Here is a 26,908-nt window from a genome sequence, read left to right as displayed (position 1 = left end):
ACGTTATCCTGAGGGCTTGCTGTTGCATAATTTTATCTTTTCTTCTCATTACATATTGTTTCTCTAGGTGACACTGGGGACTTCTGCTGCTACCATTATTCTCCTACCTGAAAGCCTCTGACAAAATATTGCCTTCCCATTCCTTCTAAGGTTTAGAGGCCTCAGTGTCCAAGGGAGAGTGCTGCCAGGAATGGACACTGCATGGTTTTTTTGAACTGGAGGTAAAGGCTGCCCCCTCATCATCATTTTGCCTGGGGACCAACAGCTCTAAGAGGAAGACTGATCCTGACTGTCCACAGAGAGGCTGTTGCTGCCACACAACAGAGACAATGAGTCCGTTGTACCCAGGGGATCCCCGAGACATCGCTGAGGATTGCTGGGTTCAGTGATAGTGTTAATGAAAGCCTCAAGTGACCCAATACAAGCAGAATTACCAAGGACTCAGACCCTTCAGGAATGAAGTTTGGGTCACTTCATTAAGGTCAGTAAAAGAACCGTAGAATGGGTATGGAAGAAAGAAGTTGTAAATATCAATCCAGGGTTAACAGATAAAATACAGGATGCTCAGTGATAAAAGGAAAACTTTAGTCCAGGTAAGTTTAACAGAGTTTAACTGAGCAAATAACAATTCAAGAATCAGGCAGCCTCTCATGCCAGAGTGGGCTCAGAGACTCCAGTGCAGCCACGTGGTGGAAGATTTATGGACAGAGAAAGGAAAATGAAGTATAGAAAACAGAAGTGAGATCTAGAAACCAGCCAGATGGTGTTTGCCTTATCTGAACATAGTTTGAACAGTTGGCCACCTTTGATTAGCCAGAACTCAGTGATTGGCACAAGCACTGGCTACATTCTGTTTACAAGTCCATTTAGGTTACAGTTCACTATGTACAGAGAAACCTTTAGGCCAAACTTAAAATATGTAAGGAGGCAGCTTTAGGCTCAATATGATTTAACACTGGTTATAGCCCAGGCACAGTGGCTCACGCCTGTAATCCCAGCACCTTAGGAGGCCGAGGTGGGAGGATCACTTGAGTCCAGGAGTTCAAGGTTGCAGTGAGCTATGATCGCACCACTACACTCCAGCCTCGGAAAGGGAGAGACCCACTGGGAATCGTGCCTCCAGCCAAGACCAGAGACAGGCACTTCAAAGGAGGAGGGGTTAGGGTAGAAGCTTAATGCTCAATGGACTGATGAAACACACACATTCAATAGCTTACATGAGGAGCTATGAATATTCATGAAGGTGGTTCTGACACATGCATATTGAACAAACATGCATGTAACATACAACCCATGCTCACTTTGGGGTGGAGACTTAATATTTAAATGTATTACAATTAGGCCCTCTATGGCAAAAGCTCTTTCCATGCAAATGCACAAGCTCTGCAAACCAGCCAGAACCAGTCCATGGTGGGTGGTCATCAGGAAAAAGTTACTGAAATCAGTCTCTCGTCCAACTAAAGCTGTAGTTATGGCTGGTGGAACACTGGCTGGAGGTCAGTTAGTCAGCATCTGGTGAAGCTGAAAGTGTTTTTAATATTGCTTATCTCAAAAACAGTGCTTGGGCTGGGCGAGGTGGCTCACACCTGTAATCCCAACACTTTGGGAGGCTGAGGCATCCAGATCACCTGAGGTCAGGAGTTCAAACCAGCCTGGCCAACATGGTGAAACCCTGTCTCTATAAAAAATACAAAAATTAGCCGGGCATGGTAGTACATGCCTATAATCACAGCTACTCAGGAGGCTGAGGCAGGAAAATCACTTGAACCCAGGAGGCAGAGGTTGCAGTGAGCCAAGATTGTGCCACTGCACTCCAGCCTGGGTGACAGAGTGAGACTCTGTCTCAAAAAAACAAAACAAAAAAACAGTGCTTTTTTAGCTTGTTAGCTGCTACAGAAAAAAACATTGTGCAATTAGAACATAGTTTATTCATAAGTAGGGGGCAGGGGAGCCAGAGCATGGAGTGGGGGCGCTGTCTGACTTAACCCTTGCCTGGCATGGCCTTAGGTCCTGTTTACCATTTGGTGTCTTACTGCCACACAGTCTGTTCTGTCCATCTCATGATTCCTATTTTGTTCTTTCATGCGGTCGGTTGTGTCTAAACCATAAAGGGATAGGGTATAACAAGTTGCATCTGACCGCTCAGCCTGTCAAGGCCAGGAACTTTTTCTAGGGTCCCCTTGGCCATGAGGGGGTGTCTACTCAGTTGGTGAGGGTTCAGGATTTTTAGTTTACATAACTAATTTGATAATCCAGCACATTTGTTACAGCGTTATCAAAGTGAGATTATGACTCAACTATTTAGCACCTCCATCTCAACAGGTACTTCCCCAACTGTCATGGCAGAGGGAGAGAGGGCTGGAAAACTGAGCATTGGCAATGACATATTTTGCCCCAAAACTGACCCCCTTCACATTTCGTTAGCCAGAGCTGGACTTGTAGCCAGACCTGCCTTGGAAGAGTCAAGGAAGGGCACGTGAACATCAGCAGTGTCCACACAGGGGGACAAAGTGACCCATGTGACTTCGGTTCCCTTTTTAGGAAGAATTTTTGGTTGTACTTGGACAGTTACAGGCGTGCCGCTAGAGATCTTCAGGAAGCTGAGGTGATGAGCAGCAGTGTGTGATGCTGAGGACACAGAGGGGTGGGTCTAGGAGCTCTCTCAGGAGGGCTCACTCAGTACCATCCTGCCTCTTGGTGCCTCCCTAGGAGCGCTGAGAAGATGCAAAACCAAAAGCTTTTACTCCATTAGCCAAGCCACGAACATACATGCCCTCCGATTCAGCAATTTTGCCCCTAGCATGTATCCCAGAGAAAGTGTTACATAGGTCCACAGGGGACATCTAAGAACGGCCACTGCACCACAGTTCTGGTTGGCAGGGGAGCTGAAGGTCATCTGGTGTCCAACACTGGAGGAGTGGATGGATAAAATGGGATGGATGCACAGGTGGGCAGAGAGATGGGCGAAAGGATGGCCAGTCCTCACATGGACCAGTTACCTTACTGTTAGGCTAAGGATTAGCATCTGCAGGCAAAAAGATTCCCTTGCCACTGGGGTTCTGTGGAAGAGAGAAATGGAGTCCACTAATGAGATGTCCTTTGAAGGATGCGGACAGAGGAAACAGGGCCAGGGTCATTTGCCCTGTGGGTCCAGCCTTGGAGATGTTCAGTCCTTCTGCAGCAGCATCAGGCTTCTGGCTTTGTGGGTGTCTGGCAGTCCCACCCCACGTGCCAGGGCCCAAGCCCAGCTTCCTGGGTGCTGAGAAGGGGTGGATGGCAGGCAGGACAGTATGTTCTGATCTCAGCTCCAATGGGAGCCTCCTGGAGGTGGCTTCTCCAGCCTTCCCCTGGACTTTTAAGTACCCTGATTCCCTCAAATCTCTTTCTGCCGAAAACAGCTGGAGAAATTTCTGTTTCCTGAAACTGACCCCTTCTTGATTTGGAAATCACTTGCTGAGGTGACAAAGCAAGTTACTGCCACATATCAAGTTTGAGACAGGCCCCCTGACTTGACCTAGAACACTCCCACTGTCCCAGGCCTGGTTCCCATTTTTTTTTTTTTTTTTTTTGAGACAGAATCTCACTGTCACCCAGGATGGAGTGAAGTGGTGCGATCTCGTCTCACTGCAACTTCCACCTCCTGAGTTCAAGCAATTCCCCTGCCTCAGCCTCCCGAGTAGCTGGGATGACAGGCACATGCCACCACACTCGGATAATTTTTGTATTTTTAGTAGAGACAGGGTTTTGCCATGTTGGCCAGGCTGATCTCGAACTCCTGGCCTCAGGTGATCCAGCCACCTCAGCCTCTCAAAGTGCTGGGATTATAGGCGTGAGCCACCACACCCAGCCCAGGCCCGTCTTTCTTCTGGCCTGCCCCAATCAGGCGGATCAGGAGGGGTAAAGCTGGCCCATGGGGATCCTGTGGCTGGGAGCCCAAGAGGCAGGGGCAGCAGAAGAGGGCAGAGAGGGTTGGGACCTCTGTGGCCCTGGCTGAGGTCTGCTCTGATGGCGTGATAATGGAAACCTGCTACCAGATGACAAAACAATTACCAACCAGCTGGGTGACCTTAGGAAAATCACTCAACCGCTCTGACCTACAGATTTCCTCATCTGCGGGGCCCTGCAGATCTGTTGCAAGGATGAAATGAGGCAACACACGGGCCTGGCAGCAGAGCTGGCCCCCACACAGCTGAATCCTGTGTTTGGATGTTTGGGGGAAAAAACACAAAAACTAGAGGAACTAGTTCTTCTTACCTGGGAGGATTCCTAAGCACAAATTAGGTTTCTTAGGGGCTGAGATTAGAAAAAGTTTAGTCTTAACCCCGATCATGTGGCTCCCTCTCTCAGCCCTCGAACCTTATTAGCATGCCCTTCCCAGAGCGGGCTCCAACTGGCAGAGCTTGGGAAGCTCTCTCCCTGGAGAAACTACCTGGCCGCCACAGCCTTTCTGTTTCTGGCTTAGGCCCACTGTCCTGCCCGGCCTGAGCTCCCTGGGGTAGGGACCCTGCAAACCTTGGGGGTTGAGAAGTGCTGGCTTGGCGGGGTGTGGTGGCTCTCACACCAGTAATCTCAACACTTTGGTGAGGCTGAGGCAAGAGCCTAAGCCCAGGTGTTGGAGACCAGCCTGGGAAACAGGGAGATCCTGTCTGTGCAAAAAATACAGTGATGGCTCACACCTGTAGACCCAGCTACTCAAGAGGCAGAGATGGGAGGATCACCTAAGCCTGGGAGGCAGAGGCTGCAATGAGCCCCGATTGCACCACTGCACTCCAGAGCACCAGAAGGAGATCCTGTCTTTAGCCCCCCACCAAAAGAAAAGAAGAAAGAAAAGTACTGTTTCACACGCTCTAGCTCCACCCCCTGCCTAAATCACTGCACGGCCTTGGGCAAGGCCAGACCCTCTCTGGGAAGCAGAAAGATTTTTCCCCTGCCTCCTGGGCAGGGACCCTGGAGAGCGCCAGTATGTCTGGCTGAGACAGAACTATGTAACTCTGCAGTCCTGGGTTCTGTCTGGGGGCCTTCCTGGGGCCTATGACCCTGCTACAGTTTGAATGCTCGTCCCCTCCCACACTCATGTTGAAACGTAATTGCCACTGTAACAGTGTAAGACTTAGGACCCTTAAGAGGTGATCAGGCCACGAGGGCTCTGCCCTCCTGCATGGGCTCAGGCTATTATCTTGGGAGTGGGTTCACTCTCTCCCCTCACTCCTGCCATTCTGTCCTCTATCATGGGATGATGCTGAAGGGTCCTCGCTGGGCTCTGGGCCCTCAACCGTGGACTTCCCAGCCTCCAGAGCTGTGGGCCAATACATTTCTGTTTATTATAACTTACCCAGTCTCAGGTATCTTACTAAAGCAGCAAAAACAGACTAAGACCCTCACCCCCATGAGCCTGCTCCCAACCAGGGCCCAGAAGAAAACAAGCCAGCGAGGGCACTGGGTAATGCAGGGTTTTGGGGAAAAGAGCCACAGGAGTGTGCCCTGGCCTCCACAAGGGCCACAGTCCTACCCCACCTGGCCTCCCGGGGCTCAGACAGCAGCTGCCAGCCCGCGGAGGTAGTCGCCCACCAGGGGCAGCACGGCCCAGTCATCAGTCCGCAGGGCCACAGGCACTCCGTCTGCTAGGGCCGCCTCCAACCGCAGCAGCAGCTTTGAGTCCGGGGGCAGGTGGATCGCTACATAGTAGCTGGTAGGGGGCTGGGCCATCACGACGAAAGGCTCCAGGTGGCGAGACACCAAGCCCTCCAGGCCCTGTGGCCCAAGTGGACACCACACACGACTCTCAGCACCCTCTGGCAGGCAGGAATCCCAGAGCTCCTCAAAGAAGCCCAGACCAGTCCCCTCTGGAGGCTGGGGGAAAGGCAGAAAGAGGTCAGCAAAGTTCACAAACAGGGGTGGCAAATGGACATGGCACGTGAGACCGGTGGATGTAGTGTAAAGGGCGTGGACATCCAGCTGTGCTGGGGCTGGGCGTCGGGGCTGCAGGGGCAGGAGCAGAGGGCGGGCAGGGCGGCCAGGACACAGGCAGGGCACATGGACAGCCTCTAGGGGTGCATATAGCTGTCCTTCCACGTGGAAGCGCAGCTCCAGAGAGTAGATGGGCTCCAGCGCCTCTGGCAGGAGCTGCAGCACTGGGAGTGGGCCCTTGACCACGTGGGACCCCATGCTCAGCCGTATCAGGGCCGGGGCCTCCTGCACCATCAGTGCTGCCACAAAACCCTGGTTCTCGGCCACCAGTGAAGAGGCCAGTGCAGGTGTGGCAAGGGAGGGGCCCAGGGCCACCCCCAACTTGGGTCCTGCCAGGTGTGCCAGGAGGATGTAGTAGAGTCGGGCGTGGTCACGCCCATCAGGGTCCTCCAGCTGCCTGGCCAGTACCTGCAGCAAGTCGACCAGGCCACCCCCCACTCCTGCCCGCAGCAGTGCCCGGCAGACCTGCAGCAGGCCCTGCTGTAGGTCCCAGCTCGTGCAGTGGGCAGCCACAGCCCGAAGAAAGTTGAGGGTAGCACTCTGGGCATCTCCATCTGCCACCCTTGCCAGCATTTGCAGGTGCCAGCAAAGAGCTTCATCCCTGCCAGGCCTGGACACTACCTCCTGCCGCAACACCACCTTCAGGGGCTCCCTCAACTCAGGGTCCACCTGATCCAAGAGGTCCACAAAGTGGGGAGCCAGCATGGGCCGGGCTCGGTACAGCTGGGCCAGTCCGTGGATCAAGGGGGTCAGCACCGTAGGTTGCCCAGCCAGGCAGCGGGCAACCAGGTATGAGGCCTGGAAGCAGAGAGTGGCCAAGGCCCGGGGGCCCCCTTCCAGGGCTGCCCTCTGCCACAAGCCGGCCAGCAGCTCTTCCAGGTAGTGCCCTGGGCTTGGAAGCTGGCCTTTCTCCTCCTCTTCTTCGTCTTCGGCACAGAGCAGGCACAACAAATGCAGGCGGGCCAGGAGGGCCATCGGCTCATGCAGCAGACTGGGCAGGAGACCACGGCATAGCTGGGGCCCTAGCAGCAGCGGGGCGGCCTCCTCACCTTCGGGGCCCAGCGGACAGTTCTCAGGGAAGCTCAGGAGGCAGTGCAGGTAAAAGAGATGGGTGGACGGAGGCAGAGCAGGGTGCTGGGCGGCCAAAGTGAGCCGGCGGAGCAGCAGCGTTTCATCCTGGGCTGTGAACAGGGCCTCACCGAAGGCTGCCTTGAGCGCAAGCACCGCATGCAGCAGTGCCAGCTGTGCTGTGCCTAGCAGCCGTACCAGCTGCGGCTTGAAGAGTGCTGGTGGCTGTCCCTGCAGACCCCGCAGGGCCCAGCCCAGCAGCCACAGGAGCTGGGCCTGGGCCACAGGAGTGAGTAGATAGGAGGTGTCCAGAAGCTGGGCCACCGCAGCCCGCAGCTCCCGCGCCTCCTCAGGGCTGTGCTCTCGTGCTGTAAGGCTACGCGCCCCCTCTCCCGCCTCAGCTGCCGGCCAGCTGGGTGCCTGGGGCTGAAGGCGTCCATCGCCCTCCTCCACTAGTGTCCAATCCCAGGGACCACCCCCAGTTGGGGAAACTCTAGCCGTGAGCAGTGCCCCCAGGCCAGCCCCAGCCCGGGACTGGAGCACCAGGGTGTTTCGCAAAGCAAGGGACAGCAGCAGGCTGAGCGGCTGGACGGGACCCTCCTGCCCCAGCAGGCCCCGCAGCAGCCCCAGGGAGCCCCCAAGCAGCCCGGGCTTGCAGCTCTCTAGCTCTCGCAGGCACTCGCAGGCGGTGGCCTGCAAGGGACGCTGTTCCGAGGCTGGGACAAAGCCTCGCCCCAGATCGCTGCCCGCGGCCAGGCCGAGAAGTAGGGGCAGAAGCCGGCAGGAGGCGCCCGAGGTGGGGCCTAGCGCACCGCCCACCGCCAGGGCTGTGGTGGCCGCCAGCAGCAGGGGCCGGCGGAGAGCTGAGGGCCGCGGGGGTAGGAGCACCAGGGTGTCCAACAGGGAGGTGGCGGCCACCTCGGCCGCAGAGGCGTCGGGCCACAGCTGGGCTGGGTACTCCAAGCTCAGGGCCAGCAGGGAAACCTGGATGGGGGATTAGGAGGGAATCACGAAGATGAGGTTCCGGACGCGGCGGGCTGGGGTGACCCTGCGGGCCGGGGCACGGGACACGTGGGGGCCTACCTTGGTCTGTTCGCTCAGCTTCTCACTCCTCAGGTCGCTCAGCAGGTCGCGACCCAAATCCTCCGCCTCAGGACCTGCCATGAAGGCGGACGGGCTGGCCCGGAAGGCCCCCAGGCGCTGGGCCCAGACGTCCCGGCTTAGGGGCCCCATGGTGAGGCGCGCGGGTCCCTGCGCGGGGGAGAGGGAGCCTCAGGCCGCGGCTGCCAGGAGCGCGGGGCCCGCCGCCGACTCCAAGGGGCTGCGGTCACCCCTGGCCGCTGCGCAGATGCCGGCGGGACCCGCGCCCTGCTCCCACGGTGAAACCAGGACTCTCCCGGCCGACGCCGGGGCTTGGCACCTGGGCCCCCGCGGGACAGGAGCGGGGAGGGGGCGGGGGCGGGTGCGTGCCGAGAGCTCGTTAGGCCGCCGCCCTCTCGCCCGCGGTTCGCACCGAAACCACAGCGCCGCCCGGGCCCCCGGCGCCCGCGGTAACGGGCCGCGCTCGCCGCCTGACTCAGCCGCCGCGGGCGCTCAGGCCGGCCGGCTCCTTCCGGGCTGGCTGCGCGGGGCGGGGCGCGGGGGCGGCCGGGGCTGGGCGGGGCGGGGCGGGGCGTAACGGGGCCGCCGCCTCCCGCAGGTGCCTACTCGCCGGTTTCGTGGGGGCTAACTGTCCTGCCGCGCAGGCCCCCTTCCCAGAAACCGCCGCAGGCCCGAGCAGGAAAGGCGGAGGGGAGTGAGTCGGGGCGGCGGAGCGGGGTGAGCCTGGGCCCCCGATCCCGGATCCCGCGGCGCGGGGCTGCGATTCCGCGGTCCTCGGCGGACAGCGGCCCGGCCCCACCAGCGCCCGCCAACCCGCGCAGGGCGGCAGCCAGCGCGCCCCCCGCCGGCGCCGGGGCGCACCGCACCCTGCGCCGGACGCGCGGCCCCGGGGGGCGTGGGTGCGGGTCCTGGGGCTCCCGGAGTGGCCGCTGGGGGTTAGCAAGGTGTGGTCGCAGGGCGCCCGCAGGAAGGGCGCCCCAGCTGAACCGGTCGGGCGGGCGCCGCAGGGCTTGGCTTCGCTTCCCTGACGCCTGCCCAGGCCCCCCACCCGCTCGGCTTGGGGGCGAGGAGCCGGCGCCGCGGTCGCGGCCCTCCGGGAGCTGCTGACCTTTGTTTGCTCGAGGCCGCGCTGGCGGCCCGCAGGGGTCGTGACGGCGAGGGCGAGGCAGGGCCCTAAGTCGAAAACAACGGGATCCATACTCGGGAAGTGCGGGCTGTCAGGGCCTGGCCCGTCACGGGGCTCGAGGCACGCCTAGTGATGGGGAAAACAAGGCCCGCGAGGAGGGCGGCCTTGCCAACCGAGACTTGGGGCCAATTAGGGCTGGAACCCAGCACTCTTGACTTCAGTGGTCTGGATTCTGGCTGTTGGCGGTGTTCGGGGGGTCTGGGCCGCGGTCTCTCTCAGGCCAGAGGCCCAGGTTGCAGGTGCCCCACAGACCACCGGTTTCCAGGGCACAGAACGCCGGCGCCCAAACCCCACCACCCACCTCTGACTCTAATTAGCCGCTTTGAAGATGAAACAGGCCTGAGCCCCCATGCAAGGCACTGCCAACTGGTCTCTCCCTACCCCATCCTGCTCCAGATGGGAGGTGGTGGAAAGTTGAGGGGTGAAGAGTGCCAAAAAGGAGGCTGTCTGGGTGCCCTTGGGGATGGAGAGATAGGGACCCACCCAGAGGGACAGGTCCAGCCAGAAGGCCCCGTCCTGGCTCCTCTAGGCCCTGGCTCCACAGTTGACTCACAGGCGGCAGTCCCAAACCACTTCCCTCTAGGTGCCTCAGTTTCCCCATCTATAAAATGAGAGTGATAACTCCACCCAAGAGGCTGTGGGGTGAGGCAGCCTGGCTAATTAAACCCAAGATGAAAGAGGGCAGGATGAGAGCAGCCCTGGGGAGGGGAGGCGACCTGCAGCAGGAGCCAGTCTGGTTTCCCTGTCTGAGCCCAGAGGGTGCTGGTAACTGCACATCCCCGGCCCTCCCCACCCTCACGGAGTGGTTATTAAACCCCTCGCAGAGTTGAGGAGACAGGCTTCCAAGGGTCAGGAGGCCCGGGTCTGGCTCTGGCTCTGGCCCCCGGCTCAGCCTCTGACAGCGTGGCCTCTGCCACCTCCTGCCTGAGTCTTGGCTCCTTGGGGCTGAGGGAGGAAACCCACCTATGGTCTCCAATACTACAACGGACGAATCCACATAGACTCACTGAGGCTCACAGCAACCCCAAGTACCAAGGGTGGGTACCAGTCCCAGATGAGAAAAGGGAAGCCCACGGAGGCACAGTCACTCAGTCACAGAGCCCCTCAGAGTGGAGCCTGGACTTCCACAAACAGCCCCTTGCTTCATCTGACCTGGTCCTCCCCCCACACCAGGTACCCTCAGCCCTCTTGGGTGTCCAGGTCCCTGGGTGGGCCTTGTTCTCACCTGTCTGCTTCCCTATGGGCGGGTGGTGCTGGCTCTGTCCCTGGCAAAGCCAGGCATGGCGCTGAGCTCAGCCCATCATCAGACTCACGCAGGACAGCAACATCCCAGCCGAGGGCCCAGGTGTGGGCCACTGCCAGATGCTGAGCTGGGAATTCCCCGCTTCATGCCCTCCCTCATTTCCTCTCTTCCTGCTGAGTTTCAGCCCTCCCCATGCAGCCCAGTTGTGGGCAGACACTAGACACGAGGTTTGGAAAAAGGAAAGTCAATTTCCCAAGGGGTCCTGAGCCTCAGTTTTCTCATCTGTAAAATGGAGCTACAACAAACACACCCTCACAGCACTGGGTGATGAGGATACAGGAAGGCTTAGGGAAGATCGAGTCAATAGGCAAACCCATGGAGATAGAGCAGACAGTGGGTGCCGGGCCGGGGGGAGGGGAGACGGAGTGACAGCTAATGAGTAGAGGGTGTTCTTTGGTGTGATGAAAATGTTCTGGGATTTAGTGGTGATGGTTGTACAGCTCTGTGAGGTTACTAAAAACCACTGAATTGTGTACTTTATGAAAGGGTCAATTTGATGGTATATGAATTATATCTAAATAAAGCTATTTAAAATGGTGTTTAAAAAGGGGACTCACCCCAGACCAGCAGAGGCACAAAAAGCAAAAATAAAATATAAAGGCTCACTGTGGCTCACGCCTGTTAATCCCATCACTTTGGCAGGCAGAGGTGGGCATATAACAAGGTCAGGGGTTCGAGACCAGCCTGGAGAATATGGTGAAACCCCATCTCTACTAAAAAATACAAAAATTAGCCAGCCGTGATGGCACAAGCCTGTAGTTCCAGCTACTCGGGAGGCTGAGGCAGGAGAATTGCTTGAACCCAGGAGGCAGAGGTTGCAGTGAGCAGAGATCCTACCACTGCACTCCAGCCTTGACACCAGAGTGAGACTCCATCTCAAAAATTGAAATGAAAACAAAAATAAAATAAAAAGGGGTCCCTCAAGTTCAGAACTTGCACTGGTGGGGAACAAGGACAGAACCAAAACGCCATGGAGTGAAAGTTGTGGCAAAGAAAACAGAATAGGGTAGTGGGACAGGGGTGGTGGGGACAAAGATTTAGCTGGGGTGAACAGAGAGCCCCTCACAAGAGGGGACAGTTGGTTGAAACCTGAATGAAGAGAGGTAGCCAGTAATCCAGTAGGGAAAAGTGTTCCAGGCAGAAGGCACAGAGGGAGGAGGGGCCCGAGCTGGGAACAGGCCAGGACCTGTTCAGGGGACGCAGGAGCCAGCAGTGTGGCTGGCACACAGGGACCCAGCTGGGAGCTGGGAGGTCAGCGGTGGCCACAGCATGCCAGGCCTCAGGCTCTCATTCCAGCTGCAGTGAAGTCATTGGAGGATGTGAGCCGAGGGGAGGCCTGGCCTGGGTTTTAACAGCACCTCGGGTGTCGTGGCCGACCTGCCTCTCCAACCTCGGCTCCCCTACTCTCCCTTCCCCTCACTGCCCAGCCAAGTTGCATTTGGGTTTGTGGCACACACCCTCGGCTCACTCCTGCTCTGGGGCCTTGGCATCAGCAGTTCCTTCTGCTGGTCATGCACTTCCCCGCTCTTCACAGCTGGCTCCTCCCTCTCATCAGGCCTCAGCACCCCCAATCGCCACTATCACGCTCTCCCGTCAAATGCTCTGCGTGCATCTTATGCTTATGCTTCCATGCTTTCCTATTTCTTTGTCTGCCTTGCTTTGTAGAATCTCAGTGCCTGGCACACATCAGGTGCTCAGGAATTGTTGACTGAATTAAGGAATGAATGAACAACATCTAGCTGGCACTGTGCTAGGTGCTGTGGTGATCAGAGCAGAAGGCGCCAGGCTTCATGGGGTTCACAGTCAGCTCCGCCTTTCCCCACCATCACATACATCGTCTGTCTCCAGAGCTGCCCGTGAAGGCAGCCACACCACACACCACAGCCTGTGGGTCAAACCACGAAGGTGTTTTGTTTGACTCATTCCATGTTTTCAGATTTTTTGGTGAGCTGGGTGTGCTGTCAAACATGTGTAGTCCCAGCTACTCGGGAGGCTGAGGCAGGAGGATGACTTGAGCTGGTTAATTCCAGATTGCACCATTGCGCTCCAGCTCAGGCGAGCTAGTGAGACCTCAACTCTTAAAATTATTTAAAAAAAAAAAAAATGAGCTAACATTTAAAAAATTAGATTTCATTTACAAATCTGGACTTCTAGCTTCTCTTGGAAAATGGAAAGCTGTGGCCATGTGGGGTTTGTGTACTTGAGTGGCAGGATTGTGACTGCCTTTTAGATAGGCACATTCTCCCCAGTTCCTCCCACTCTGTTCCCTCCCTGACAGTCAGGGTCTGTTGTCTTTTATCACTGAATTTGTAGTATTGACTTCCCATATCTATGTCTCTACCAAAAGTTGGACTGTGCAAGGTGAATGGGTCACAGGAGTCAAGAAAATAGGATATTCATTCATTCAACAAACATTTATTGATCACCCACTTTGTGCCAGGCACAGCTGGAGATGCTGGGCTATAGCAGTGAATGGCATGGACAACACTGCCTCCCACCTGGGGCCCCATTCCACACCCTGTAACTCACTGTGCAGGGAGTTTCCCTGGGCGGCTTCACTTTACTTATCCAGTGTCCTGGCCTTCTGGACACTGGAGTTGCTCCCCTGATGTCGAAGACTGCCCCTTGGGTCTAGGGACATCTGTGAAGACGTCTCATAGTATCCACTGAGCACCCACTGTGTCCGGCCCATTGGGGCTTGGCACAACAAAACTTCTCAGTATTTGTTGAATGAATGAACTAAATGCACCTCTCTCCTAGACAGACTGTGTTTAAGGTTGTTTCTCCTGGATTCACCTCAAAAGATAGGCACATACCAGGTGTTCGCTTAATGTCAGTTGAACTAGGTCTGGCTGGGATCAGAGTGAAGGTCACAGCCCTTGGAAAGGCAGGGAAAGAAGCAAACACGAACGCCCCATCCCTGCCCTTAAGTAGGTCAGCTAGTGAAGGAAGCCCAGCCACCGCCAAAGTGTCAGGATGACAGTATGGGCTTAAGGGAGGCCTCCGAGGAGCGGTGGCATCCCTCCTCGTGGGCCTGGGGCCTGAGCCATGATGAGTGGCTGGGGGCGGGGGTCCCAGGCTGAACCTCAGCCCAGGGCGGGCCATGAGGGGGAAGCTCTCTGCAGTGGCCGCAGCAAGGCAAAGGCTGAGGTCTGAGGTCCCGGCCCTCCGCACTCCACCAGCCTGGCTGCACCTGAAATCCACCTATTTGGGACAAGAAGGAGAGTTTTTGAGGGTGCATAAGCCCCAGTGGCCAAGATGCGGGGATCTGTCGGGCTCTCGACGCCCTCTGCGAAGCTTGCCCCGGCAGAAGGCGGGATCTCCGCCGGGTACTCGGCAGCGCGGCCCGTGCCTCCCCACACACCGGCCGGCGCGCTCCTGCGGCCCTGCGTGCCTTCTCGCACGAAGCCGGTGCCCAGCAAACACCTCCCCGGCTGAGCCACGAGTTGCTCAGCCGGGCCTTTGGGATCCCGCGCCGCCTGGGCCCAGGCCCGGTTCAACAAGTGCGAACCGGGCCGCCAGTTCCCGCCCGGCGGCTTCGCGCCTCCCCAGGAGCCTCGGGCGCGCCGGGTTGGGCAGGCCCCAGTTGGACGAGTTTCGTGTCATCACCCGTGGAGCGTGCCAGCGCCGGTGCAAATAACGTTGCCCCCTCCCTCCTTGCTCCGCTCCCTCCGAAACTCCTGTTTGCAAACGCCAGCACGCCCGGTTGGGAGGTCCCGCCGGGGCCGGGCCGGCTGCGCAGCTGGGGGCTGAGTGCCAGGCGCCCGCCCCCTGCCCCGCCCGGCCGCCCCGCCCGGGCCGCGAGGCCACCTCACCCGCAGCGGAATGGAAACCGGTTCGACAGGTAACAAATAGGTGGGTTGTCACCGTTATTTCCCAACGCATGCGCCGTCGCTCCCCGGGCCACTCAAAGCTAATTAGATCAGATCACCACCCCCCGTCACCCCCCCCGCCCCAGCCACCAACACACAGCGCCGCGAGCCAATAAAGCGTGAACCCGTCCGTCCGGCTCGCACTTTAAGACTTCCAGAGCGGCCGCGGGGACGCCAGTCGAGCGGGGAGACGCTTACCCGCCGCTTCCCCCGCCGCGCGGTGCACCTGGCCGCAAGGGACCTGGTTCACAGGGAGGACGACCACACTCCGCGTTGTTGGAACCGGCGCGCGCGGTCCGCGCTCAGACCATCCTGGAACGTGGGGGCGCCTTAGCGACTCCTTCCCTGCTGTGCCCCATTCCCGGCGACCCAGCCCGGCCCTGCAAAGGTGGGACGGCTCCCGGCTTCAGTTACGGAAGCGGCCGGTGCCCAGCGACAAGAGTTCGAAAATGCCCCGTGCGTTCCTGGTGAAGAAGCCGTGCGTCTCCACGTGCAAGAGGAACTGGAGCGAGCTCCCCGACGAGGAGCGCGGCGAGATCTACGTGCCAGGTGAGGCTCCAGCCGCCCTCCGGCCCGGGCGCCTGCGGCGGCGTCGAGGCTGCGGGCGGGCGGGCGCAGGTACGCGGAGCCGGGTGGCAGCGCGGTGTGGGCGCCGGAGCTGAATGCGGCCGCGGCCCAGGCCGGGTGGACCCGCGCCTCCCGTCCCGGGGGGCAGGGGCGGGGGCGGGGCCGGCGGAAGAGCGCCGGTGGGGGCGGGGGCTGCGCGGTGGACTGGGAGCCGTTCCTCCGGTCGAGGGGCTTGGGACATTCTCTCCCCACCCCCTGAGCCGCGGCGCAGAGGAGGCAGCGGGGTGTGTCACCGCCCAGGCGACCCTCCGCTCCGACGTCGTAAATCCAGAAAACCAGGACTTTTCAAGAGGCGGGAGCAGGGCACTGGAGCGATGCCACTTTGGGGGGCGGGGATCGAGCTGGAGTTTCGGCCGAGATTTGTGCTACAAGACTCAGAGCTCAAGCGGCTCCCACAGGTTCTTCCTCCTCCCCCACAACACTGGTGGCCGGGTTGGAGTGAGGGTCAGGCCAGTGGAAGGCGTGGGCCCTCATGTTCTCGTGGGGCTCCGGCTCCTTGGTCCCGCGCAGTGCGCCGAGACGCCCGCTGCGCCCCGCTTGCCCTTAAGGCAGAGGTGGATCGGGTCTCACCTCTGCTAGAAACGCACTTCCTTCACCTTGCGGAGGACACAATTACGTGGAAAGCAGCTGAAGGGAGCCCACCCCACAGTGGGGGACCAGGCTGGGGCAAGCTGGTGCACCCAGTTATTTTTGGCAGACGCCTCGACAGCGTCGACTGTGAATGAGTAACCCGAGTTGCTTCTTCCTCCAGCGGCATCTTCCTCTGCACGCCCCAAGAACACTCTTGCCCCTTCTGTCCTGCCCCCACCCCCAACAAAGTCTTTGGTCTGGAGAAACCCAGCTTCCTTCCGAACGACCCCTCCCCAGGCCTTGGGGGCTGGGCGGGGACACTCTGAACGCCCGGCCCAGCCCCTCCGAGGGGGGAGGGGGAGAGGGTAATTAACCAACTGACTTTGACCCTTGATCTGCAGACTCCCTGGCACCGCCTCAGGCCTTGTAGGAAAGTGGGGAAATGAGGGCAGCAGTGAGGGGCCCTGTGAGGGCTTTTGCTCAGTTTCCCTCCTGAATAAGCTGTTGGAGAGAGTGAGTGTTGTGGTGAGGTCTTTGTGGCCTGACCTGCCAGGATCCAGTGGCCTGTGGCCCTGGCAGGATGTTTCACAGCTGATCTCAAAGGGACCCTTCTTCCACAGTTCCTTAAAACAAGGGAATGTGCCAGAAGTCCCTGATGACCCCAGTGGGGAAACTAAGGTAAAAAGGGAAGTGAGTGACCTCCTCATCTGAGGCAGATGAGGGTGTGGGCTCAAGATTCTGTTTATAGCTTCTTGCTTGGCCACGCTCCCTGGTGAGCTGGCTGGTTCTCTACCTGGGGGTGGATCGAGGGGCGCAGAGGGCCAGAGCCCTCTCCTGCCTCTGCCCTCCGCCCTCACCTGTGTTTGACTTGCTGCTTACCTGCTCCTTTGGATCTGATAAACTGAACTTGGACTGTGGTAAAGGTGAGCTGAGCCTTGAGCCAGATTCAGTGTGCTGTTATTTTTAGTTTTATTTCACATCCCAATCAGTAACAGATCATGTGTTGACTTTTACAAAGGACAAAGAAATTCTCATAGAAATCACTGACTTCTTTGTGTCGTGGCAATTTTCTCTGCCACAGTTCTGGTGGCCACAGTGGAAGTGGCAGGGGAGACTGAGGCCCCAGGGGCTGTCCCGTCAGGTGTAGGGGAGGGCCTCTGGGTGGTCCAGGCCACCTGCTGCCACCATCCAGGTGAGGGAGACCTGCCGGCTCTCTCTGTAGGCTCATCCAGGATGGGTGGCAGGGGTCTAATCTCAAGGGTGAAGGGAGAAGGAGAATTTGCCCTCCTCCCTCTGGCAAGGGGAGAATCCGTGGGGTCAAGGGTAGAAGATAGAGAACTTAATTTTACCTCTGAAAGCCATGTGGCCCACTGGAGAGTTTTCCCACAGTTTTTGGCAATTCGAAGGGAATGTCCTTAGCCCATGCTCGGGTGCCTCCGATGGCTGGAGAGTGGGGGTGCATTTTGTGCTGGTCTGTCCCCTGGCTAGGCCATTCCATCACCAGCCAACCATGACCCCAGAGTCAACTGGGCACGTTTCCGTTCACCTCGTAGACTCCTGGCACGTTGTGACCAGCTAAGCGTTGACCCCATTTCCAGCGGAGGGCCCGGGAACATGGGAGTGTTTGAGTTCTGACCTTCCTGCCAGGTTCCTCTGAGACCTTCAAGGCCTCCCAGAGACCCCCTGGAAGGGGAAAGTTTTACTGGCCAGAGACGCTGGGCCCTAGCCCGGCAGCACGGACTCCAGAGACCCAGTTTGACAATCACGTCAGCCTCTCTCCCACAGGCAGAATTCTAGAGCTTCTCACTCCCAGGGCTGAATCTCTCCCCTGGGAAGAGGTGAAGATGGCTCCCTGCACCCTGGAGACTTGAAAGGATTACTGGCTAGGAAGCCACCGTGAGGCTCCCCCGCCCCCACCCTCTCGCCTTCCTTTGTTATGTCAATATTGACTTGGAGTGACAGGGAGTAATGCTGGTTCCTTGAGGATAAACCCAGGCACCTGTACCCAGGAGTTAACTTCTACCTCCTGGACTGACCAGGGAAGGGCTCCAGGAACAGGGTTGAGCCCCTGCCCCTGCTGAGTGAAAGCTCCAGGCCAGGAAGGCATCTGACAGACCCGAGGCTGGAAGCTGGAGCCAAGGAGCGTCCCAGGGCCTCTTCCAGGCCTCCCACCACCACTTCCCAGCCTCCCCTCTGTCAATGGGCTGACCAGGGTCTGCTCTGCTGCTCGCCCGGTAGACACTTGAGCTCAGGGAGGCTGGCAGGCTGAGCAGTGGGACGCTGGAGCTTCCTTCAAGGAATGCGGCCTAGCCTAGCTCTACTACTAGGTAACGTGGGCACTTGGGCGGGTCTCTTTTCAGCTGGTCAGGAAGGCTGAGAGTCAGCTTTGGGTCCCAAGGATGCGACAGGGGAGAGGATGGGGAGAACTCAGGCCTCTGATGCTTACCCTACTCATTCCTCGGCCGTGTTTGGCAGCGAAGAAGATGTTTGCTGTGCTCACCAGGGAATGGGGCTGGGAGAGTGGACAGCAGACAGTGGACAGAGGCAGAAGAGCATCGTGGGCCTGGGCAGACAGCTAAATGGGACTCCTACCTGTCCCTGGGGTGCTGTCACCCAGGCTTCGAGGCTATCCGTGCTGAGCTTGGGTGTCCCCAGGCAGAAACCTGGCAGACCATTTGTCCCAGAAAGAACAGGTGAGGGGGCGGGTCCTTTAGCTGCAGGGAGGATGGTGAGGGAAGCTGGCGTGGTCGAAGTCGGGGCTCCTTTGTGTTATCGGCCATTTCCACAAGTCCTGGATGGAGTCCCACAGGGGTGCCAGGCCTGTGCCCGGCTGGGTGGGGGCTGCAACAGGAAGTGCTGCCCCACTGTTCTGGGCAGGCACCCTGGCGCGAGGGCTGAGGCACAGTTTTAACTTCTTTGTGGACACCCAGTGAAAAGTGGTTCGAAAAGAGGGGAACTATCCTGACTGAGGGAACTTCTGGCAGTTCACAGAGAGTAAACGAAAAGTCGAGAGACTGGCCCATGTTTCGCGGCCTGCCGGCCTCCGGCTGGTGCTGGGTCCTTTTGGACGATTGCTAACAGACCTACAAGGACTAGAGGAGGTGGGCATGGGGGATACCAGCCCTTCCTGATAAGGGTGTAAGGCTGCTGAGAACCAGCTGCACTGTGCTGACATGCTGGGCTCCCGCCTCACACTCAGAACTGGGCTGACCCCCATGCTCCGGGCAGCACCCATGCGGTCAGCGGGGCGCAAGAGGGGGGTCATCCTTGCATCTGCTTCACTTGCTGTCCCCAGACAGCCAGGGACAGGCCTCATGCCCAGCCCTCTTCTGAGGCCTTGGATGGGGGGACCTGGCACTCTGCTCAACATCTGGGCCAGCAGGTTTCAATCCAAGAGATAGGGGACTTGCTGAGGCTAAGGCAGGAGACAGGCCTCGATGGGCAGCTGCCCTGGACATGGCCCCTCGGTGTCTGTTCCTCTTCTCTGAGCTTGGCCCTCAACATTGTCCAGGTAGAGGCAAGTTGGGCCAGCGGGAGGGAACCCATAAGCCCCCAGGCAGTAGGAAGAGGGCCGAGCTAGTCTGGCCTTGCCACACTCCATAGCTGTGGGCGGGTGATGAGTGGTCACAGCGCCACCGCCTTGCCGGAAACATCTAATTAGGGACAGAGAGCATCACAAGCAGGGCCCAACCAGTTCTGCTTCCTGCCTCCTGCCACTCAGCGACACTCAGTGCCAGGTGGCACGCCAGCACACACTCCCTGTTCGTGTGGCCACAACAGGGACATGCTCACGGGGGTGGCAGGGAGACAGGTTTGGCGGAGTGGGTGGGATGAGGCAAACGTCCCCACCCTGGCAGCGGGTGGCCGCCCAGCCAGCCTCCTCTGCCCCTCGCTCAGGGTGGAGGTGCCCAGAGAGCCAAAGCAGGCAGGCCCACTCCCTGTCCTGGGTCCCCAGCACCAGCTCTGCCAGGTTTGTGTGGAACCGCAGAGGCGGGCAAAGGACACAGGTCTCCTCCCAAATGCGTGGATCTCAGGACTCTAACCATGAGCCTCCCCTCTCGTGGAGCAAGGCAGCCCAGAGCAGCCACCATTGTGGGCTGAGCCCGTCCCTCACCTGCTGTCTCCTGCCCCGCTGTGGTGCAGCTGGGGGGCCTCGCTCACACCATCCAGTACTGACAGGCAGAGGAGGGTAGAGGTTCCTGTTCGTCTCCACCTGGATTGAGAAATGGAAACTGTCATCCAGCTTTGAATTCTCAGCCAAGGTCTCCAATAGCTGGTAAGCTGGCATCAGAAGCTCACCACCCGACCCTGCCCACTCCCAGCCCTGTGGGCACAGACAGCTCCTGGTGCAGGGGAACAGGCCAGGATGGACAACCAGACCTCAACGACTCGAGACTGACACTCAGGCTCAGAGAGAGGTGCGATCCCAGCCCAGAGGCCAGGCCGGGGCCAGGCGCTGGTGAATCAACCCCAGGAATGAGGTGGCTCATTAAAGGTCCCCGGACAGACGGACGCCAGGGCCTGCAGGACGGGTTCTGGGCGTCGGCAGGCGCATTCTTCTCCTCTCAGACCTTTGTTGTGTTTTGAGGGGGCGAGAGCTGGGGCCTCTCCTGAAACTTCAGCACTATCAAACGCACCCTTGCTCCTCGATCACATTCCTCTGCTTCCCCCACGTCCCTTCCTCCTGGGAGAAGAGGTGAGGGCGGCAGCCCTCCTGCCCAGCCCTCGCCAGTTCTCTGCCTCACTGGCTGCGGAACGGCGGGGTGCTCATGCTTCTGTAATCCCGCATCAGCCTCCCTCCGAGGCTCACTCATCCTTTCGGTCCTACCCCCTCTTGATTCTTCCTTCTGAAACTTGGAGGATATCTTAGCTTACAGGCTTCAAGTACTGAGCTCAGGCTCTTTGGAAGAAAAATACTAAGTTGAAAAATTTGCCCCAGCTCTGTTGGCTTTGAGACTTGTCTCTCTGTGTCCCTCGAGAGCGCCGTCTTTCTGGTCCTCTCTAGTCAGGACTGGGCTGAGGGTCTGAAGCCAAGCCTCCTACCTGGCCCGTTCGGCATGAGGTGTCTGCCACGGGTGTGGCTGCATCCAAGGGCTGCCAGGTATCGGTGCTGCCGCTGCTGAGGGCGCCCGGCCCGACATGCCCCGGCGAGCGGTCCTGCCGAGGGGGAGGGTTGCGTAAGCCTGGGCAGGCCGCCGAGACTGTTAGGCTGCATCCACCTGCTGCTCCCTGACCTCCTCCCTGTTCCACCCACCTGGCCTGTTTCCCTGCAGAGCTGGGACCAGCTGGGAGTGGGGAGCCTGGCACCCTGGGCTGCAACAGCAGGGACCGGCCTGCTGGGTGGTGGGAGGCAGGGCTAGGACCACCCAAACCCCCAAGGCCACAACCAAATTTGCCAGAGGAGAGGTCTGGAGTGGCCCAGACCACCAGGGACCCTTCTGGGGTGAGGATGAGGCTCCAAGAGCTGTCCCTGGGCACAAGGCCTCCACTGGTGCCCTTTGTCCCTGCAGGAGAGTGGAATTCAGAGGGACCGGCCCAGGTGGGGCAGGCAGACAACTCCGGAGGGATAATTGGCAGGGCAGTTTGGTCCTCCCAGTTCCGCTAAGACACAAATTACTCAGCGGGCAGTGGCGCTTGGCTGGCATCACCTGCAATTACCTTAATAGGGCGGGAGGGCGGTACAGCAGTGGTGGTCGGGGCAGCCCCGCTCTGCCGCGTGCCTGCGATGGGAGGGACAGACTCTTCAGGTTCCAGCTGTCTCACAGCTAGGGAAGCTTCCAGAAACCCCCCTGAATCCTCCTTCTACCAAGGCCCTCACCTCTCTGTTCTCTCCCCAGTCAGCCTGGGCTTCTGCCCACCACAGCCGTACCGGGAGCCAGAACCCTCCGTGGCCGAACCCCCTTCCTGCCCCCTGGCTTTGAACATGAGCCTTCGAGACTCCAGCTACAGCGTGGCCCCTGGGCCCTGTGTGGTGGCCCAGCTGCCCTCTGAAGACATGGGCCACTTGACAGACCCCCAGAGCAGAGACCATGGCTTCCTGCGCACCAAGATGAAGGTAACGCGGCTCACACTGTCTCCAAGGGCCAGGGGCATGTGTGTAGACCTGAGTCCAGCTCAGGAGATGTGACACAAATGAGACGTAGGCAGAGACTGACCTAGGACCTGGGCCAAGGTCTGCAGAGGACTGAACTGAGCGGGAGCACAGATGGTGGCGGCGAGGAGGGATGTGGGGCTGGAGTTCTTTGCGGTGTGTGCCCGTGGGCTGTTCAGTTTCATTTCTGGCCCCAAGAGGCAAGGGGAGCTACAGGAAGAGCCAGCTCTTCCACAGAAGTCCTGAGCTAAGCAGGGACACCGGGCCCAGCTCCTCTCTGCCTCCTGGCCTCCTGTCGTGCCGCATCGAGAGTGAGGTCTGGAGTCGGGCACAGTGGTTGACTCTTCCCTGAGGCACTTGCCTGGTGATCACCTTGCCCAGGTCTGCTGTCTCCAGCCCCTGTTAGTGTCCAGGCCAGGGCCTGGCTGAGCAGCCTCCGGCATTCAGCAGCACACAGCCGTGAGGAGTGTGCCAGGCAGCAGGGATGCCCCTGCTTCCAGGGAGAGCACAGGCAGCTAGGTCTGCATTCCTGAAAGCTCCAGGATCTGGGAGGATCAGCCTCCTGTTGGAAGATGACCCTGACCTAGCAGAAGAGTCCCCCTCACAGTGTTCTCCTTGTGCCAAAAGACTGGGGAGAACTGGCAGCGGGGCGGGACTGCCTCTCCCATCCTCGGAGGCCAGGCATGTGTTGTAACTGGAGGGGAATAGCCAAGACCTATGCTGGGTGGTTGGCGGGAGCCAGCCGGGGCTCTCCTGAGGCTCATGGTACCCTTGGGCCCTTCCCCACTCCTTGGACCCTGTGGGTAGGGAGGGCATGGAGAGAGAATAGAGGGGATGGAACAGCAGATGAGCCAGAGGAGTGAGTGCCTGGGACCTCAGGAGGAGTCTCCAGTGACATAGCCACCCACAGAACACAAGCAGAATCTGGAACGCCAGCAGAGCGGCAGCCTGGAAACCACGCCACCCTGTGCCGGCTGCCACTGTCGGGCTGGTGCGGTTCCTCTCAGCAGCTCTCCAAGGTGGCCGGCAGCATCTGGGGATTCCTTCAAATAATCCAAGGCATGGGGGCAGTAGGAAGGCAGAGGTGAAACAAGGCTGGTCCCGCGTGACGGGACACAGGGCTTGTGGCTTTTGTCTCTCCACATTTGTATAAATGTGGGGTTTTCTGCAATTAAAAAGAAATCAATAGAGTTTATAGGCAGATGGGTCCTCAGGGTGGTAAAGGCCTGGCTCGAGTAGAACCAGGCAGCTGGGCTGGCAGTGGGCGGACTCCAGGCTCACAGAGCTGCTCGGCCTGGGGACCCTGCCACAGAGGCCGTGGCCTGGGCATTTTTCCCTGTGCTAAGGGGGCGAACAAGAATGAATGTGCAGAAGCTACAGAGGGGCAGATGTGGCCTCAGCTAAGGGAGCACTTTCTAACAGGCAGAGTTGCGTGACGATTAAACGGTCTTAGGGAGTGAAGTTGCATCTCTAGGGACGGTGAAGGAGGCTTGGTGACAACCTTGAAAGGGGACTTCAGAACCCAACTGGAGGCTGGGCCAGCGGCCCAGAGCTTCCTTCCAGCCCACACTGCCGATCTCTGGGCAGACAGCACAGAGCTGTGGCCTCTGGGAGGTGGGTGCCACCCTCCTCAGGGACGCTGAGGGCTGGCATCTACATCTTCCCAATCTGCCGGCCTGTGGCCCCAACTTCTGGATGTCCATCAGCAATGCCATCCTCACCCACAGGTGACCCTTGGGGACAGTCCCAGTGGAGACCTGTTCACTTGCCACATCTGCCAGAAGGCATTCACCTACCAGCGCATGCTGAACCGCCACATGAAGTGTCACAACGACGTCAAGAGGCACCTCTGCACATACTGCGGGAAGGGCTTCAACGACACCTTCGACCTCAAGAGACACGTCCGAACTCACACTGGTAAGCGGAAGCCATGGCTGGGAGGAGCATGCTGGAACCCCTCCTCTCCCTTGGTGACGGGCAGCCTGGGAGCTCAGGTCTGAAGTCCTCCTGAGCTCATCAGTTAGAAGTTTTGATTTGAGAGTCACTCGGGAAATTGGCGTTGGACAGGCCTCCGTCCCTCCCTTGGCCCTAGAGGCAGGGGGCCTGTCCTTTCTGTGTCTGGAAGCAGCCAACAGGCTCCAAAGTCCCTGCCAGGTCTCTGATGCTGGCCCCTGTCCTCCCCACAGGCGTGCGGCCCTACAAGTGCAGCCTGTGTGACAAGGCCTTCACACAGCGCTGCTCTCTGGAGTCGCACCTCAAGAAGATCCATGGTGTGCAGCAGAAGTACGCGTACAAAGAGCGGCGGGCCAAGCTGTACGTGTGTGAGGAGTGCGGCTGCACGTCCGAGAGCCAGGAGGGCCACGTCCTGCACCTGAAGGAGCACCACCCTGACAGCCCGCTGCTGCGCAAGACCTCCAAGAAGGTGGCCGTGGCCCTGCAGAACACTGTCACTTCCCTGCTGCAGGGCAGCCCCCACCTGTGAGTGGCCCGAGCTCCCAGGGTGCTCGCAGAGGCCCCGAGAGGGTCCAGGGTCGCCTCCCAGTTGCCTGGCCAGCCCACCCTCCTGCGGCCTCTTGCCCAAACACCAGTGATCAGGACTGGAGCCCCCCATACCTTGGTCTCACCCCTGGGCACATGTGCTCACTCAGGCCCAGCAATGATCTCTGTTCATTTTTGCATTTTTGACTTTTGGGCCGAGGCTGCTCTGAGCCTGGGAAGATGTGCGTATGTCTAGAGAAGGGAAGAGGCCAAGGCTGGCTTCGATTAGAAGCAGCCGCCCAGAGGGACAGGCACTGTGTGCCTGGCAGCAGGACTTCCCACCCAGAGGTGTGAGCTGGGCTCCCACTGCCCCGCCTCTCCGCACAGGGCAGGGGCTGCAGGCCCCCTGAGGACAGCAGAGCCAAAAGCACTGGCAAAGGGCACCCCTGCAAACACCTGCAGTGGGGGCTGGCCGCGGCCCTACACCTGGCAGGGCTTGTAAAGCTCAGGGTTCTGGAGGGCACTGTCCTTCCGGCAAGGAGAGGCACACATGTGCCCAGCCATGTGTTGTGTGTGCACTGCCTTTCCACATATCACCTCATTTCTAAGAAATAAACTGCAAGGTGCCAAGAAGGTTTATTTCCTTTTTTTTTTTAAGATGACAAATGTACAGATGTTAATATATTTTTGGTGCCAATGGCAATGTTTTTAAGAGTGGGATGGAGCTGGCTTTTCTCCATTCCCATGCGCTTCTATTTATCCTGGACATTTCAAACCTCCTCTGTGCCTTGGTTCCGGGGGGCGGCTGCCCCAACCCACCCCCATTCTTTATACGTCTTGAGACAATCACTGGAAGACCTTCCTCCAGCCTCGCCGTGGATGGCTGCTCCTGCAGAGAGCACATGGCATCTTCTGCTCTTCCCTCCCGGCTCTGCCCTGCACATCCTGTCAAGGCAAGCCCCAGTGCCCTGGGGAGCTGGCCTGAGGCTGAGGGTGTGTCTCTCTGGGGCTTTAGGGGGAAGGCAGGGGGGACAAATGACGATGCCCATCCACTACCTGAAGCGCTAGGACCAGGCTGGAAGGTCGGCCCTTTTCTTGGTTGAGTCAAAAGCCCTAGCACAGTGGCAAAAAATGGAATAGAATGATGACCAGCACCTCAGAAACTTCCAGAGGGAGGAGAGGATTCGATGGCTACCAAATTTTATCTGTTGCCTTTTTTCTGACTTTTTCATCTGGCCAGGCTGGGGTTTCGAGTGCCTCGGAGAGAGCCATCCTAGCTGGCTGGCTCCCTCCATGCAGCTGGGAAAGGGGTTGTGGGTGTAAAGGGGTGTGTGTCTGTGGACCAAAGGGAGACGGGCAGGGGTCGGAGCCTGCCAGAGGCAAATGCAAAGAGGTCCCCAGAACACAGCCGGCCGAGCAGCCCCCTAAAGCCAAACCCCACCCGAAGCAGAACCACTTCAGCCTCCTCTGCCCAAAATGGTTAGAGTCTGCACCTCCCCGCTCAGGCTCAGGCCCAGCTGACCTAAGAGGAAGGAGCCTTCCTGGACTGCCCTCTGAAATGTGTATAGACAGATTCTGAAAGCTCTTGTTTCACTTGCCTTCAGCGTGTCTGGGGAGCTGCTGTGTTCCGAGTTACACAGCACACAGTAATATCTGCAAGCTCTGTTTTGGTTTACGTTTCTGTATCCCTGGGTTGACTGCCAATCCGAGGCCGTCGTGAGGCTCTGTGTTGTCTGTTTTATTTTATAACCTTCTCCTCAGCTATTACAATTTGAGAACTAATGTCTTGTGTGTTTCCGATGTTTTTGTCTCATGGGCCCCTTTCTCCCCCACACAGAGAAGTCATCGAAACAATCAACACATTCTTATCCAAACCCTTCCCCCTTATGGTCACCAGGGGGCCCTGGTCAAGACCAGAGCCTGGCCCGGATGGCTCAAGTGGCCTGCCAAGGGCCTCGGACAGTCAGTGCCCGCCGAGCCCTGGTTCAGCATGCTCTGCTCTTGGTGGCGGCGGCCTGGCCCCACTGGGCTCCGTCCGTCTGCCTCATACTACCCTGCGTTCTGACTGGTGGCCTCTACCAAGCCGAGACCGCCAGGCTTTATGCAGTCACACGGGGATCCAGTCTTGGCCTCCCGGGACCCTGCCAGGGTTAGACCACAGGAGGAGCTATAGTCCCCAAAACAGGGCACAAAGCTCACGTCACTTCCGGTCAGACATGCAGGGATGGCCACACCTGTGTCCATGCACCGAGGGACGGCCACACTTGTATCCAGGCACCTAGGGACAGCCACACCTGTGTCCATGCACCGAGGGACGGCCACACTTGTATCCAGGCACCTAGGGACGGCCACACCTGTGTCCATGCACCTAGTGACGTCCACACTTGTATCTAGGCACCTAGGGACAGCCACACTCTGTGTCCATGCACCGAGGGATGGCCACACTTGTATCCAGGCACCTAGGGACAGCCACACTCTGTGTCCATGCACCGAGGGACGGCCACACTTGTATCCAGGCACCTAGGGACAGCCACACTCTGTGTCCATGCACCGAGGGATGGCCACACTTGTATCCAGGCACCTATGTGTCCATGCACCGAGGGACGGCCACACTTGTATCCAGGCACCTAGGGACAGCCACACTC

The 26,908-nt window shown here is 58.8% G+C and overlaps 2 protein-coding genes across 4 annotated transcripts; one reads left to right on the top strand and one right to left on the bottom strand.

Annotated features, from left to right (window-relative positions):
• Positions 1–568: 568 nt before the first annotated feature.
• AP5B1 (adaptor related protein complex 5 subunit beta 1) lies at positions 569–8,268 on the bottom strand. Its single transcript, XM_012462962.2, has 2 exons — positions 8,119–8,268; positions 569–8,019 (listed from the first exon to the last, which is right to left on the bottom strand). Exons 1-2 carry the CDS (start codon positions 8,266–8,268, stop codon positions 5,530–5,532), a joined length of 2,640 nt encoding a protein of 879 aa, XP_012318385.1. The 3' UTR covers positions 569–5,529.
• A 6,495-nt stretch (positions 8,269–14,763) lies between these two features.
• On the top strand, positions 14,764–26,039 carry OVOL1 (ovo like transcriptional repressor 1). Of its 3 annotated transcripts, none has more exons than XM_012462959.2 (4): positions 14,764–15,046; positions 21,532–21,749; positions 23,513–23,702; positions 23,972–26,039. In XM_012462959.2, exons 1-4 carry the CDS (start codon positions 14,947–14,949, stop codon positions 24,265–24,267), a joined length of 804 nt encoding a protein of 267 aa, XP_012318382.1. In that variant the 5' UTR covers positions 14,764–14,946; the 3' UTR covers positions 24,268–26,039. The 3 variants fall into 3 exon arrangements, with proteins under 3 accessions (XP_012318382.1, XP_012318383.1, XP_012318384.1); XM_012462960.2 differs by lacking the exon at positions 14,764–15,046 and adding an exon at positions 16,175–16,372; XM_012462961.2 differs by lacking the exon at positions 14,764–15,046 and adding an exon at positions 19,927–19,970.
• The last annotated feature ends 869 nt before the right edge of the window (positions 26,040–26,908 follow it).

Source organism: Aotus nancymaae, unplaced genomic scaffold (assembly GCF_030222135.1).
Source record: "Aotus nancymaae isolate 86718 unplaced genomic scaffold, 86718_ANA_hifiasm-v0.15.2.pri h1tg000059l, whole genome shotgun sequence".
NCBI classification, from domain to species: Eukaryota; Metazoa; Chordata; class Mammalia; order Primates; family Aotidae; genus Aotus; species Aotus nancymaae.
This window is presented reverse-complemented; position numbering and strand designations above follow the sequence as displayed.

What these genes read in the sequence shown, in the direction of transcription:
- AP5B1 (XM_012462962.2), bottom strand. Translation starts at nt 8,268, where the DNA reads ATGGGGCCCCTAAGCCGGGACGTCTGGGCCCAGCGCCTGGGGGCCTTC. An exon ending in AGCTGAGCGAACAGACCAAG is followed by an intron (nt 8,020 to 8,118) that starts GTAGGCCCCCAC and finishes TCCCCCATCCAG; the next exon opens with GTTTCCCTGCTGGCCCTGAG.
- OVOL1 (XM_012462959.2), top strand. Translation starts at nt 14,947, where the DNA reads ATGCCCCGTGCGTTCCTGGTGAAGAAGCCGTGCGTCTCCACGTGCAAG. An exon ending in CGGCGAGATCTACGTGCCAG is followed by an intron (nt 15,047 to 21,531) that starts GTGAGGCTCCAG and finishes TTCTCTCCCCAG; the next exon opens with TCAGCCTGGGCTTCTGCCCA. An exon ending in ACACGTCCGAACTCACACTG is followed by an intron (nt 23,703 to 23,971) that starts GTAAGCGGAAGC and finishes TCCTCCCCACAG; the next exon opens with GCGTGCGGCCCTACAAGTGC.